Raw genomic sequence first — 15,475 nt, 5'->3', positions numbered from 1 at the left:
AGCTAAAACTCACCAAAAGAGGTGTTTTCAGAAGGTACCTTGGGAAACAGTACAGCATCCTAGCAACATAAAGCCTACCATTAAAGCCAGAAGCAGCCATATTATCCTGGCTGTCTATTGACTGAGTGCTTTAGTCCATCCATACAGGCCACTGAAGCATTTTGCACTCTTCTGCCTTTATGAAGCTCCAGCCCTACCTATCTGTCTTGTTCCATTTCTGGTCATCTCACTCTCTCTGCCTATCTCATTTTGTCCTTGTCTCTCTTTTCTCCACCTCGCTCCCCTTTTCCTCTCATGCAACTCCTCCTTCCCTGCCTCAGTCTCCCTATGTTACTGTCTCTGCTTGTGACGCCCTGTGCCCAACATTCTCACCATCGCAATGATGTGCTCAGTCCCTCCACCCTACTGTCTCTCCTTTGTCCCCCATTCTCGGTTTCACTACCCCAGTTGTCTCTCAGTCTCTCTCCTGCTCAGTGTATGATGGGCTCTTTTTGTCACTTACTCTTAGATTCAGTTCTGTTGTCTTCCTAGCTCTATGTGCCTTCTCTCTCTTTCTGTTGGCCTGGCCATGTTGCTCTTACTCTGTCTCCCAGGTTAACAACAGAGTGTCTCTTGACACCACTGTGTCAGCCAATGAGTTGGAGGCGGGGTTTCCGAAGGCCTCACAGCAGTCTATTTTACAACATGCAAACAATGTCTATTTACTCGGCAAACAGAGTCTATTTAAACAGCGTACTACAGCAGTCTACAGAGTCTATTTAAAAAGAGTCTCTACGAACTACAGCAATCAGAACTCATGGCCAAAAGTACAGCAACTTCTCACAATGAAAACTGGATAATTTCTCCAGCAAAATGCAGTGTGAAGGATAGTTACGTAATACAAATTGATTATTTCTCCAGCAAATTATAGTGAGTGGAGGATAGTTAACATAATACAAATTATGTGCGTAAAATCAATCCCAATCATTTACAGCAGTGCATGCTCCAATCGTGATTGACGGGGGAAATTACCCAATCATCTCCATTCTGGTCGGGAATAGTTATAGGACGAAGGAGAAAGGCTCCGAAAGCTTGTGATTTTCAAATAAAACTGTTGGACTATAACCTGGTGTTGTAAGAGTCCTTACATTTGTCCACCCCAGTCCATCAGCGGCATCTCCACATCACGGGAATAGTTATGTTCACTATAAGCAACCAACACCAACAACTTGCATTTATAGTGCGCCTTTAACGTAGTAAAACATCCTAAGGAGTGTTATCTAGTGAAATTTGACAGGGGGCAAAATAGAGAGATATTAGAACAAGTGACCAAAAGCTTGGTCAAAGAGGTAGGGTTTTAAGATTAAGTGCTGCTTTCTGTCAGTGTATCTAACTGTGCCCCCTCACTAAGCTTCCCCTTTCTGCCTGGATCTGTCTCTTCCAGGTTGCCTGCTGGCCTTCTCTCTGTCTCCAGCCCTCTGCCTGTCCCTGTCTCCCCGTCGCACTCTCTGTGACGTATTTCCTATGCGCCGATCCTGTGCCTCAGCCCCTGGACAGTCGGATTCTCAGCCTCTCTATCCCGGTTAGTCCCTGCTTTAGGCCCGACTGTTTTTGTGTCTTACTCCCGGCCGCGGGGTTCCACTGTCCGGGTTGCAACGGAGCTCGGCAGCTGCGGAGGTGGTGGCCGGGCCCGAGCCCGGGCCTCAGAGACAGCGGGTTATGGTGAGACTTGGGGCCGCATCCCACTCGTCGATGATGGAGATCATCACGGCGTTGTAGCGCCGCGCTCTTCGTCTAGCTGCGCTTCTTCCACCCCATCATCTCTTTCCCGCTCTCCGCACACTCGCCTGTTTCAGACGGGAGCTTAATTGTAATAAGCAGGGACTGCTGAAGGCCACTCTGAAAATGGCCCAAGAAATGTCTAATATTTTTTCTTTGGTGGAGCCTGGAGGAGCAGACTGATGTCAGAGACCTCCTCCTGGGGTCACCTCTCCTCCCCCAAAGAGCAATGCTTTCAGGAGAGGAGGGGGAAAAATAAAACAATGCATACATTTAAGAAATAATCCTATAAATCATCTGGCAGTTTGTATTTGGTCCTATTGAGTGGAAGAAGACCCTGTTATGGAAGTAATTTTCTTTTTCTTCCACAGTGCTGATGCAGCCAGACACTCGGATTCCTGAATAACTTGCCAGTTGTGCTGCCGACAGTGGCTGCTTTGGGCTGCAGTCATGGCACCGAAGCCAAGTAGCTCCACAAAGGCTGAGGAGACACCTGTCAGGGTGGCAGTCCGGATCAGACCACTGCTGCCCAAGGAAATACTACACGGTCATCAGTCCTGTGTCCACGTCAATCTCGAGTCACAGCAGGTTACACTGGGAAATAATCGCCACTTTCAATTCGATGTGATCTTTGACCAGACTTCCAGCCAGGATGAGGTGTACAGCAGCTGTGTGGAACCGCTTGTCGAGGCTTTCTTTGAGGGTTTCAATGCGACCGTGTTTGCATATGGACAGACGGGCTCGGGCAAAACGTATACCATTGGGGAAGCTTACATATGTACGTTACTTACAAGGGGGAGTTAACTCTTTGAAACTCACGGGCTCCTCTATCGAAGTAAAAGTATCGTTTGCGCTCCCACTGTGGCTCAGTTGGTAAATGCAATGTATGGTGTGGTACAGATCGGGAGAGTGCAAGGTTCTATCCTCGCTCTCTGCTGTTATCTGATCTCAAGTGGGCCGTTAAGATTCGCCTCAGTGCCCCTGTGATAGGGAGAGGGAAAGATCAGCCAAAGCTCTTGCTCCTAATCACAGCCATATTTAGTTCTTGTAAAAGGAATTTTTGCTGTTCCACCATTACATCGTTGATATAATGAAGAAAGCAGTATGTCTTGGTTTGAATTTGACCTTTTTTTTAACATTGCTATAATTGTCCATATTATCCAGCCAAATTCTTCATCTGGGAGTGATTAATGTTGGGTGGTCTGGAGTCTGCAAGACCACTGCCCACAGAAATGTTGACAGTGGACAGGGGAAAGGCCAACCATTGCAGATGAGGTGTACAATGACAGGAGATCAGAGCCATCTGGTTGAGAAGTTTTATGCACTAGTCTAATAACTATAGGTAGGTGTTCTGTTGTCTGTTGTAAGCCTGAATTGAGTTGATTTTCAGCTTGACTGCGCCGTTCTGTTTTACTGTCTGCTGTGTTTTGTGCAAAACTGCTGTGTTTCCACCAGCATATGATTCCAGGGGTTGTGAAGTAGGAAAGCTCCTGACCTGGAGTGCTTATTCTCCAGTTATTTTTGTCACTATACAGGGACAAGTGAAACAAATCTCAAATAAAAAGGTGGGTGGTGGTTGAAATACTGCACGTACACAGGGCTCAATTATAACATTAAGTGATGATGTGGAGATGCCGGTGATGGACTGGGGTTGACAAATGTTGGGAATCTTACAACACCAGGTTATAGTCCAACTGTTTTATTTGAAAATCACAAGCTTTCGGAGGCTTTCTTCTTCGTCAGGTGAGCGACTCGCTCACCTGACGAAGCAGAAAGCCTCCAAAAGCTTGTGATTTTCAAATAAAACAGTTGGACTATAACCTGGTGTTGTAAGATTCCCAACATTAAGTGAGGCATTAAACAAATTTTGTTAATTGGTAATGTTTGTGAATTGGAGCCACAACCAGACAATTGCCTGAAAATAATAGCAGATATCTGTCAAGTAATCATATTTTAATTGTGGGATAAGATACCAGGGAAGAACATTGAAGCGGACAATATAAATGGGCTCAAGAAAAAAGACCAACGTGGTTTTGAAGAGAGAAGGGGTTGGGGGATATGGTGGAAAGGTAGGTAGGCAGAATTGATCTATAAAAGAGGGACAGGCTTTTTGGCACTAATGGCCTGTTCCTAGATTCTTTTGTTCTGTGCTGTATTAGACAGTCTGTGCACTGCAGGATTCATTACATATTTAAAAATGTATTCATTTTTTCCCCCTCAGCTTCTGTGACTGATGATGACCAGGGTATAATTCCCCGTGCTTTGGCAGAGATATTTAAGCTGATTGATGAGAATGATGCAGTGGATCACACTGTTAAGGTGTCATATCTTGAGGTTTACAAGGAAGAATTCAGAGACCTGCTGGAGGTGGAAACATCAAGCAAGGACATCCGCACTCGAGAGGATGACAAAGGAAACACAGGTCAGTGAGTTCGTATTCAGGAAGGGTGAGATCAGATGGATCTTCATCCAAAACCTACATCGTGACTATGCAGTATTAAGCTAAGGGAACTGTGGATTCAGGAGGCAGGCAAAGTTTTACAAAGAGAATTATGCAAGAAATTGTTGTGTTCACTTGATAAATTAGTGGCAGCTTCTGTCGTGCAGGTACTGGTTTGTCCATTCATTGACTTGTTGATATCTGTTTTGCTTCCAGTGCTCTGTGGTGTCAAGGAATGCGAAGTGGAAGGTTTGGACGAAGCTCTGAGCCTGCTAGAGATTGGTAACACTGCCAAACACACTGGTGCCACGCAGGTCAACACACATTCCAGCCGCTCTCATACTATCTTTACCATTACCATGGAACAGAGGCGAGGACTTGGTCGTACCACACGACTTACAGCCACTGCCGGAGACCAGTTAAGTTCCGCGCAGGTGCTATCCTCTAAGTACCACTTTGTGGACCTGGCAGGCTCAGAACGAATTGTGAAGACGGGCAACACTGGCGAGCGCCTGAAGGAATCAATTCAGATCAACAGTGGATTGTTGGCATTGGGAAATGTCATCAGTGCCCTGGGCGATCCAAGGAGAAAGAGTTCCCATATTCCTTATCGGGATTCCAAGATTACCAGGATCCTGAAAGATTCACTTGGTGGGAATGCAAAGACGCTGATGATTGCCTGTATCAGCCCCTCTTCGTTAAACTTTGATGAGAATTTGAACTCATTAAATTATGCCAAAAGAGCTCAGAACATTAAAAACCAGGCAGTGATCAACTGCAAGAAGGATGTGGATCGTACCAATGAGCTGGAACTGCAAATCAAGACTCTCCATGAGGCTTTGGAGCACAGCCAGCATGTGGCATCAAGCAAGTGCTTCAGGCGCTTGACTGAGGAGTACATGGCACGACTACATGCCGAGAGCTCCCATTACCGAACCTGCACAGATACTGCGTATCGAATCTTTATGGAGCTGCAGGGAGACAGGAACCTCACAGTGGATCAGGTGCTAAAATTGAAAGAGTGGATAACAATTGTGGAGGAGACGCGGAGTGAGCTTTCCACTGCTTCCGGCCTGGACAGTGGTATCGAGTGCACATCAGCTGATGAACCCAAGACCCGGGATGTTTCAAAGCAACAGGTACATCTTTTAAGGATGGGATTCTATTGATTTACATAAATCCTTGGGTGCAAACCATCAGGTCTCAGTGATTTGAGTAACTTCTTTAGTCTATTTCTTTTTGATTAAAAGTCTCCACTAACTGTTGAACCCCTCTAATGGTTCTGTAGTTCCAATATCTAACTCCTCTGTGAAACTAAGATAAAGTACTTATTTATATTTCTGCCATTGCTTCACTCTCCACTACAAGCTGTCTGCTTCAGTTATTGGCAGCTCTACACCTAATTTGATTTGCTACTAATGTGCCTATAGAATGCCATTTTATTGCCTTTTATGTTTTTGTTCATATACTCCCTTTAATCTCCTTTCTGATCTTTTTTTTGTCAATTTCCTTTTTTCTTTATATTTGTCTGAGCTTTCATTTTTATTATCTGCCTTGTAAGCCTAACAACAACAATTTGCATTTACGTAGCACCTTTCACGTGTAAAAACATCCCAAGGCGCTTCACAGGAGCATTATCATTCAAAGTTTGACACTGAGCCACATAAAGAGTTATTAGGACAAGTGGCCAAAAGCTTAGTCAAAGAAGTAGGTTTTAAGGAGCTACTTAAAAGGAGGAGAGAGATAGGTAGAGAGGCGGAAAGGTTTAGGGAGGGAATTCCAGAGCTTAAGGTTTAGGCAGCTGAAGGCAAGGCTGCCAATGGTGGAGTGATGAAAATTGGGGATGCGCAAGAGGCCAGAATTGGAGGAGCGCAGAGATCTCGGAAGGTTGCAGAGATAGGGAGGGGCAAGGCCACGGGGGGATTTGAACACACGGATGAGAATTTTAAAATTGACGCCGGACCGGGAGCCAGTATAGGTCAGCGAGCACAGGGGTGATGGGTGAACAGGACTTGTGCAAGTTAGGATACGAGCAGCAAAGTTTTGGATCAGCTCAAGTTTACGGATGGTGGAAGATGGGAGGCCAGCCAGGAGAGCATTGGAATTGTCAAGTCTAGAGGTAACAAAGGCATGGATGAGGGTTTCAGCAGCAGATGATCTGAGGTAAGGGTGAAGATGGACGATATTACGGAGGTGAAAGTAGGCGGTCTTGGTGATGGAGCAGATATGGGGTTGGAAGTTCAGCTCAGGGTCAAATAGGACACCGAGGTTGCGAACGGTCCAGTTCAGCCTCAGACAGGTTGCTTTTACTTCAGATTTGATCTAACTTCCAGATCTATCCATAGAATTCCAGCCTTTGCTACACTCCCTTTTTCCCTTACTAGAACAAACTTGATTTGTTCCCTTTCTGCCTCCTGTTCAAATACTTCTTGTTGCTGATCTATGGTTCTATTTGCCAATTTTTCCCTCCACTTAATCAGCACCAGATCCCTTTTTATCTCACTTTTTTTTCCAGTCAGTTATCCTTGTCTTCAACTTTTCTTTTTCCTTTTCTGTTCTTATGCTGAAGCTAATTATATTGTCATCACTGCTTCCCAAATGTTCCCCTGCTTACCCTCGAGATTGGTAACACTATTAAGCATACTTACTTTTGCTGCCTCATTACACAGAACCAAGTTAAGTAATGCTTCCTTCCTTGTTGGACATGCAACCTATTAACTGAGAAAACAGTCGCGAACACACAACAAACAAACCTCCCCTTTCTTACCACATGCATTTTTCCTAACCTGGTCTATTTTTGGATAATTCAATTCCTGCAGTTATAATTTATTGTTAATATACATTGCTCTAATTTGTTTACAAATTTCATCCTTGATTTCTTTTCAGCTGTTTGGTGCTTGACAATATACTCCCAGTAATGGAGCTGATCCTTTGCTATTCCTCAGCTCATTCCAAAAGATTCTTTTTGGACCACTTCTCTAATTAAATCCTTACACTCTACTGTAATATTGTCTACGTTAAATACTGCTACCCCATCTCCTTTTCTTTCTCCATCCCTCCTGAAAGTATAATACCCAGAAATATCTAATAACAATCCTGGCCCAGCTGCAGACACATTTCAGTTATTGCCATTATCTTACGATTTTCTACTTTAACCATTGACTCCAGTTCTCCAATTTAGTTTCTCATTCTTTGTGCATTAATATACATATATTTTAACTTTGATTTTCCTTGGTTTGGCAGTTTCGCCTTTTTCCTTCCTAAACCCTGATTCTTTTTTCACTATCTTGTCCTGTTTAACCTTTTTCATCCTTTCGACCTTCTTATTCCAATAAACTTAAAGCTTACTTTCCCTCATAAGCTGCCTACTCCACCCTCTTGCTTTACCAGGATCTCCTGCCATATCAGTTTAAAGTCTCTCTACAGCTCTGGTTAAGCTCGCTGCAAAGATTTTGGTCCCAGTTCTGTTCAGGTGTGGGCTGTCCTATCAGTAGAGCTCATTTCAGCCCACAACTGCTCTCAGTGCCCCAGGAACTCGTATCCTTCGTCATGCTTTTTGCCATATATTTATCTCCCAAATCTGGCTGTTCCTGTACAAACTGGCACATGGCACTGGTAATAATCCTGAGATTATTAACTTTGAGGTCCTGCATCTTAATCTGCCTCCTACCTTTTGAAACCTTTGCAGGCTCTGAATGCTGTACTTCCCTATGTGGTTGATTCTGTAACCAGCTATCACTTCCGACTGATCCCCTTCCCTTTCCAAGAGCTTCTGCACCCTCTCCGTTATAGCCCTTATCCTGGCACCTGGGAGGCAACACACTGTTCAGGACTCCTGCATCACACCTAGCTTACGGCATCTGAGCTATGAGGAGAGGTTGAAGGGTAGGATTTTACTCTGAAGAGAAGGCTTGGAGAAGATATTATTCAGTATGTTTAAGGGAATAAATAAATTGAACCCCAGTAATTGACATAAGCTCTAGAATCGAAGGACACGGGCTCAAACTTAGAAGAGGAAAGGTTCACAGACAGTGTAGATTTAACTGCTTTACACAAAGGGTGGTGAACACATGGAACAGACTGCTCAGCGAGCAATCCTCCTTTAACAGCTCCATGCTGGCCAGTAACTCAGTGTTTTTCTGATGCAGTGCTGTCACCAAGATTTCAGTGAGAGTGTGAACTTTTCATGCAGTCACACTATTCGCAGTTTTTTCCACTCAGATTTCAAAAGGGCTTGTGATATTTTCATACAGCATCCACTCGAACTATGAAAAATATCCAGTGGTACAATTCTGGATTCTGGAGGGAGCATTTTGAGGTATATGACACTAGAGTGAAGTACTCGTGGTTACAGATCTGTCACTGGTGGTGGTCGTGGTGGAAGCAATTTGCAGGTTGAATTAAGTGCATAATAAATCAAAGTGTATCGTTTTGAGTAAAAATGTTCCCGTGGTGTTTTGGTACCAATATGGTAAATAGCCCAATAACCATATTGCAAACAGTTAACGTCACTTGATGTGTGATGGTTGTACATTGTGATATTGTAATCCTCCTCCTTTCTACACAGGCCCCCACCAAAGTTGACACAGACCTTGGGCGAGAGCAGAAGCAGCTTGTTCCAAAACTGCAGGCACAGGTTCAGCGGTTGGAGGAAGAGAACAGAGATTTCCTGGCAGCCCTCGAGGATGCCATGGAGCGGTTTAAACAGCAGGTAGCAGCCACGTGTCTGGGTTCAGTCATAGATCTTAATAACTCGAGCATGATATGGAACAGCAGACACAAGGAGCTGGACTGTTTCCAGTACACAAGAGAATATAAATAAAAATGCACAACAGCTCTGTCAGTATCTGAAAAAAGACAGGTTTGCAGGTAAGAACTTAAGAAAATCCAGATTGAGAAATAAGCATTCATCCATCAAGCCAGATCCATTCAGAGTTCATGTCTGATTATTTTATATGGCTTCCCTTCCACATCATCCATTGAATCCCCTACTTTAAGAGCACCTTATTTCTATCTCTGACCTTCACTGAAAATTATCAAGCAGCATTGTTTATATCTCTAACTCTCAATCTCCCTTTTCAACAAATATTGATCTAGCTCTTTTTTGAAGGTGCCAGTTGACCCCAAATGAACTCCCTTCTCTGGAGTCTGCTCCCCATCCACAGTCCTTGGGGATTAATTTTTTCTAAATTCTAACCTTGGTCAAGGCTTGTGTATGTAGTACTTATGTCCTTTAAACCTGTGCCCATTGTCCAAATTTAATAGCTTATATACCATAGATTATTTTGTTGACCTGGATGTTTTCCCCACATTACAACAGTGACTGCACTTTTAAAAGTACTTCATTGGCTGTAAAGTGCTTTGGCACATCCTGAGGTCATGGAAAGTGCTATAAAAATGCAAATCTTCCTTTGGATCATGTTCCCCTTTAGTCTTTTCTCCAGCGATAAGTGTAGTCACTTGAGCCTTTCTTTATAATTTAGCCTCCTTTCATGTGGGACCCAGTTTGAATTGAACCATTAACCTGTCTTTTCTCTTTCAGATGCTGACTGTCCTGCTGTACAGTTCCAGCATTTTCTGTTTTCATTATAGACAGTGGGAAGTTGCAATGTTTATGTGTTGTTGTTAGCAATGACATATAGATGTTGTTGTAGGCCTTGAATATGTATCACAGAAATTACTGCACGGCAGGATCCCATCTGGCCATGGTGCTTGTTAGCTGCACGCCAGAACTGACTATCCTAATTATGTTTCCCTGCTCTTTCCATTTTACTGTTTTTCTTCAAATGCTTATTTAATTCTTTCTTAAATGTTCTGATTAACACAGCTTCAGTAGTCACTTGTGATAGTGTATTCCATATTCTGGTAACCCTAAAGTTTCTTACAGCCTTCCCGATTATGCTTCTGGTACTGATCCTGAGTTTATGCCCTCTTCCACCATATCTTCTGACAAATGCTTTCATAATTTTGAACACGTCTATTAAATTCCATCCCCCCGCCCCCTTAGCTTTCTCTGCTCCAGTGTATAGAGTCCTAGGGCCCAATTTTAGCAGGGCTGCGGGTTCTCGGCGGACGGGCAAGCGGGCGCGTGGGTAACGCGCCCGGTGAAATTAGTGGGTTTCCCGCGCGATCGTAGCAGGCAAACCACTAATTGTATCCACTTACCTGCTCCTCCGGGTTCCCTGCTGCTGATCTGCGCATCGGGCAGGCTGCACATACGCAGTAAGATCTGTCAGCTGGAGGCGCTCTATTTAAAGGGGCAGTCCTCCACTGACAGATGCTGCAACCAATTGCAAAGATGACTGCATGGAGCAGCCCAGGGGGAAGGCTGCTCCTAGTTTAATGATGCCTCACCCCAGGTATCAATACATGGGGTGAGGAGGAGGGGGAGGACAGAGATCTTCCACCCGGCGGGCGGGAGGAAGCGGCCCCGCCTCCGCCACCAGGAAGGCCTGGCTCGAGGTGGCAGAGGGGGTCACCTGCGCCACCAACATATCACCCACCTGCACACAGTGCAGGAGGCGGTCCAATGACCTCAGTAGGTCAGCCACAGTGAGTACACGTAGTCCTTCCCCTACACTCCGTCTGCCACATCACTGCCCCCACCCCACATCTCCTTCAGCATTGCCAACACTTCTCTGTCACATCACCCCTCATACCCACTCAAACCCCATCCTCATCTTACCTGCACCTACTCACCTCGCCGGTACTCATCCCGCCACTACCACTCAACCCAATCCTCATACAATCTCATGGCTCTATCCCATACTCACCCTCTCGTGCATCTCTCTTACAGCCAGCCTCACTCAACCTGCCACCACCTGTGCTGCAGCCACAGGGCATGCATCACATATGTGCAGTAGGCAGCGTAAGGCAAACGTGTCGTGAGCATGAAGGGGATGCACACGGGTGTTTGAGGGTTTGTCATGGTTGTTACTTATATTGAATTTCAGAACAACTCACATCACACATTATATTGGCACCACTACTGCCATGTCTTCGCGAATCCTGTCCGGTTTGTGCAATAATGCCCGCTCCTGGGTATCACTATGAGGACCCACTACTGATGCCACCCATTGTGTCACTGCAGAGTGGGTGTAGGTGTATTTGCAGGGCTGTTCTGCGCAGACGACTGAGAGACATCGGCGATGTTCCCGGTTGCACCCTGGAAGGCTGCGGAGGAGAAGTTTGGGAGGGCAGTGGTGACTTTGACAGCGACAGGTAGGAAGATGGTGCACGGGCCAGCCAGGAGCAGCTCGGCATGAAAGAGGCTGCAGATGTCCACGGCTACATGTCGAGTGACTCTGAGCCTCCGTGTGCACTGCTGCTCAGAGAGGTCCAGGAGGCTGAGCCTCGGTCTGTGGAATCTGTGGCGAGGGTAGTGCCCTCTGCGACGCATCTCTCTCTGCGGTAGCCCTCCCTCCTGCTGTACAGGTGGATGTGTCACAGCACTCTGTTGTGGAGCTCCACGTGTCAGAGGTGGACGGCGTGGATGGTGAGGCTGGTGATGCTGTTCGCCCTCCGAGGAGGTCATGACTGCAGCTACGGCGGCCCCCATCCGCAAGATGTACATCTGAGGGGGTCCGCAAGGTAGGTACATGTCTCCGGACCCCGGGGTAAGTGTGCAGGTTGGTGACTTTGACCGTCAGGAGGCGGGTGGTGGAGGCCAAACTTTGTCCCAAGTGACAGAGTGGCCTCCTGCAATGGGTGAGGGTCTCCCCCCCCCCACCCCCCCCCCCCCCCCCCCCCACCTGTCAAATGGACCTTTGCAGCTGCCACAGGCTGACAGCTGCAACACGTCCATTCGATCTGGGAGTGTTTCCCCCAGTGTGGGAAACAGTCCCATGTTGTTCAAAAATCACACACAGTCCCTTAATCAGGTCAGTTAATGACCTGAAATACCAAACTAAATATTGTCAAGTGGCGTCCCGCTGGCTTTAATTGCCTGCGGGATTCCCACCAGCGGGGGCTGCGCGCGCACGCCGGCGCGTCAGCGGGGAACCCGGAAGTGGGCGGGATCGAGGCGGGATCCGGTCCCGCTCCTGGATTTCCCGATTTTCGGGGCCCCCCCGCCGAGAACGCACCCGATAGCGGGTGGTAAAATCGAGCCCCTAGTGTTTTAAATCTCTCATCATAACTGTATCAGCTAATTCCTGGTATCATCTAAGTGAATTTACATTGCACATTTTCCATGACTCCATGTATGCAGGTGAGGGCAGGTTCAGGCTCAGCTGTGTTGTCCACCACAGTTGAATAACCTGTTAACTTTTGCTGTCCGGGCTTATACATGAAGAATGGACACTTGAGAAAGGTATTGGAAGGCACCAGCACCTGTGGAACTGTATTACATAGAATTACAGAGAATTTACAGCACAGAAACTGCCCAACTGGTCTATGCCAGTGTTTATGCTCCAAACAAGTCTCCCTCCCTACTTCATCTAACCCTGTCAGCATATCCTTCTATTCCTTTCTCCTTCATGTACTTATCTAGCTTCCCCTTAAATGCAATGATGCTATTCGCCCCAACTACTCCATGTGGTAGCAAGTTCCACATTCTAACCACTCGCTGGGTAAAGAAGTTTCTCCTGAATTCCTCATTGAACCCTGTACTGCAGTATGAGTCACTGCTCACAGGAAAACAGCAATGAAAATTGGGAAGGATTGAGAGGAAGTGTTTGTTAATATTTTATTTTGAATTGTTTTTCAGAATGAAACGTTATTGGACCAGCAGGATCAGATTGCTGAATTGCAGAGCAGACTGAAGCTGGTAGGATGGAACCAGTCTGCAATGTCAGTGGATGAGCTGCTGGAGAGTCTCCACCTTGCTGACCTCAGCTGCAGGCCTCACACTGCCCCTCTGGACACTGCCCACCCTTGCAGATTAAGTGTGGCACATTCCAACCACATTCTCAATGATGAGACTGGAAGAATACATTCCAAAAAGGTGCGTTTCAAGTTACCTATGAGATGCCTAGTAAATATACTGCCCAGATGTAGCATCAGTGGTGTCAGCTTGGCTCAGTTGGTAACACTGTCCAGTCTGGATCAGAAGGTTATGAGTTCAAGCCCTCTGAGGACTTGAATGCATAAGGTGAGCTGACAATCTAGATGAATACTGCATTGTTGGAAGTGCCGTCCCTTGGATGAAACATGAGCCAAGAGCCCTCCCTGCTATTTCAGGTGCTTCAGATGGATGTTAAAGATCCTACAACACGAGTCAGAGTAGAGAAGGAAGTTTTTTTTGGTGTTCTGGTAAATCCCTCAATCAATGCCAAAAAATGGCTCATTCATGTCACTGAGATTTGTGGGATCTTGTGTGTAAAATAGCTGCCATGTTTGCCCACATAACACTGCTCTTCAAAAGTAATTGATTATGATGCACTTTTCAGAGCGCTGTGATAATGCGCTATAATTGCAAGTCTTCCTTTCTTTAATTGTGCAAAGCTGAATTATACTACTTATCAGTGGCCTGTGATATGATTTTATTTACAACAGCAACTTGCATTTATATAGCACCTTTAACGTAGAAAAACGCCCCAAGGAGCTTCACAGTAGTACAATTAGGCAAAAATTGACACACAGACAAAGAAGGAGATATTAGGAGGGGTGAAAGAGGTGGATTTTAAGGATGGTCTTAAAGAAGGAGAGGAAGGTGGAGAGATTTAGGGAGGGAGTTTCCCAGTATATTAGAACTAGCCGCACCTCTAGCCAAACTGTTCCAGTACAGCTACAACACTGGCATCTACCTGACAATGTGGAAAATTGCCCAGGTATGTCCTGTCCACAAAAAGCAGGACAAATCTAATCCAGCCAATTACCGCCCCATCAGTCTACTCTCAATCATCAGCAATGTGATGGAAGGTGTCGTCGACAGTGCTATCACGTGGCACTTACTCACCAATAACCTGCTCACCGATGCTCAGTTTGGGTTCCGCCAGGACTACTCGGCTCCAGACCTCATTACAGCCTTGGACAAAAGAGCTGAATTCCAGAGGTGAGGTGAGAGTGACTGCCCTTGACATCAAGGCAGCATTTGACCGAGTGTGGCACCAAGGAGCTCTAGTAAAATTGAAGTCAATGGGAATCGGGGGGAAAACTCTCCAGTGGCTGGAGTCATACCTAGCACAAAGGAAGATGGTCGTGGTTGTTGGAGGCCAATTATCTCAGCCCCAGAATATTGCTGCAGGAGTTCCTCAAGGCAGTGTCCTAGGCCCAACCATCTTCAGCTGCTTCATCAATGACCTTCCCTTCATCATAAGGTCAGAAATGGGGATGTTTGCTGATGATTACACAGTGTTCAGTTCCATTCACAACCCCTCAGATAATGAAGCAGTCCGAGCCCGCATGCAGCAAGACCTGGACAACATCCAGGCTTGGGCTGATAAGTGGCAAGTAACATTCGTGCCAGACAAGTGCAGGGCAATGACCATTTCCAACAAGAGAGAGCCTAACCACCTCCCCATGACATTCAGTGGCATTACCATTGCCAAATCCCCCACCATCAACATCCTGGGGGTCACCATTGACCAGAAACTTAACTGGACCAGCCATATAAATACTGTGGCTACAAGAGCAGGTCAGAGGCTGGGTATTCTGCAGCAAGTGACTCACCTCCTGACTCCCCAAAGCCTTTCCACCATCTACAAGGCAAATGTCAGGAGTGTGATGGAATACTCTCCACTTGCCTGGATGAGTGCAGCTCCAACAGCACTCAAGAAGCTCGACACCATCCAGAACAAAGCAGCCCGCTTGATTGCCACCCTAAACATTCACTCCCTTCACCACCGGCGCGCACAGTGGCTGTAGTGTGTACCATCCACAGGATGCACCGCAGCAACTCCCTAAGGCTTCTTCGACAGCACCTCCCAAACCCGCGACCTCTATCATCTAGAAGGACAAGGGCAGCAGGCACATGGGAACAACACCACCTGCATGTTCCCCTCCAAATCACACACCATCCTGACTTGGAAATATATCGCCGTTCCTTCATCGTCGCTGGGTCAAAATCCTGGAACTCCCTTCCTAACAGCACTGTGGGAGAACCTTCACCACACAGACTGCAGCGGTTCAAGAAGGCGGCTCACCACCACCTTCTTGAGGGCAATTAGGGATGGGCAATAAATGCTGGCCTTGCCAGCGACGCCCACATCCCATGAACGAATAAAAAAAATATTACCTCACCATTCCAGACCCTTTCTATCAGGTGAATATTAATGTCCTCTTCAGTCAGCTGATGTTTGCCGACTGATCGTGGGAGGCTATTTGAGATTCTTCGAT

At 46.3% G+C, this 15,475-nt stretch overlaps 1 protein-coding gene across 2 annotated transcripts in view; it reads left to right on the top strand.

Annotated features, from left to right (window-relative positions):
• The first annotated feature begins 1,492 nt into the window (after positions 1-1,492).
• The window catches only part of kif7 (kinesin family member 7), a 32,388-nt gene continuing 18,405 nt past the window's right edge, over positions 1,493-15,475 (top strand). Inside the window, exons 1-6 of one of the 2 annotated variants that reach the window (XM_067971403.1) lie at positions 1,493-1,561; positions 2,130-2,536; positions 3,980-4,180; positions 4,415-5,337; positions 8,766-8,909; positions 12,906-13,142. In XM_067971403.1, coding sequence (XP_067827504.1) covers positions 2,209-2,536; positions 3,980-4,180; positions 4,415-5,337; positions 8,766-8,909; positions 12,906-13,142 — 1,833 coding nt within the window. In that variant the 5' untranslated portion in view covers positions 1,493-1,561; positions 2,130-2,208. Of the gene's footprint in view, positions 1,562-1,608; positions 1,702-2,129; positions 2,537-3,979; positions 4,181-4,414; positions 5,338-8,765; positions 8,910-12,905; positions 13,143-15,475 lie in introns of those variants that run through there. The other variant, XM_067971404.1, reaches the window with a different exon arrangement.

This window comes from Heptranchias perlo, chromosome 34 (assembly GCF_035084215.1).
Source record: "Heptranchias perlo isolate sHepPer1 chromosome 34, sHepPer1.hap1, whole genome shotgun sequence".
Lineage (NCBI taxonomy): Eukaryota > Metazoa > Chordata > Chondrichthyes > Hexanchiformes > Hexanchidae > Heptranchias > Heptranchias perlo.
The sequence above is the reverse complement of the archived record's forward strand: the minus strand, read 5'-3'. Positions and strand labels throughout refer to the sequence as shown.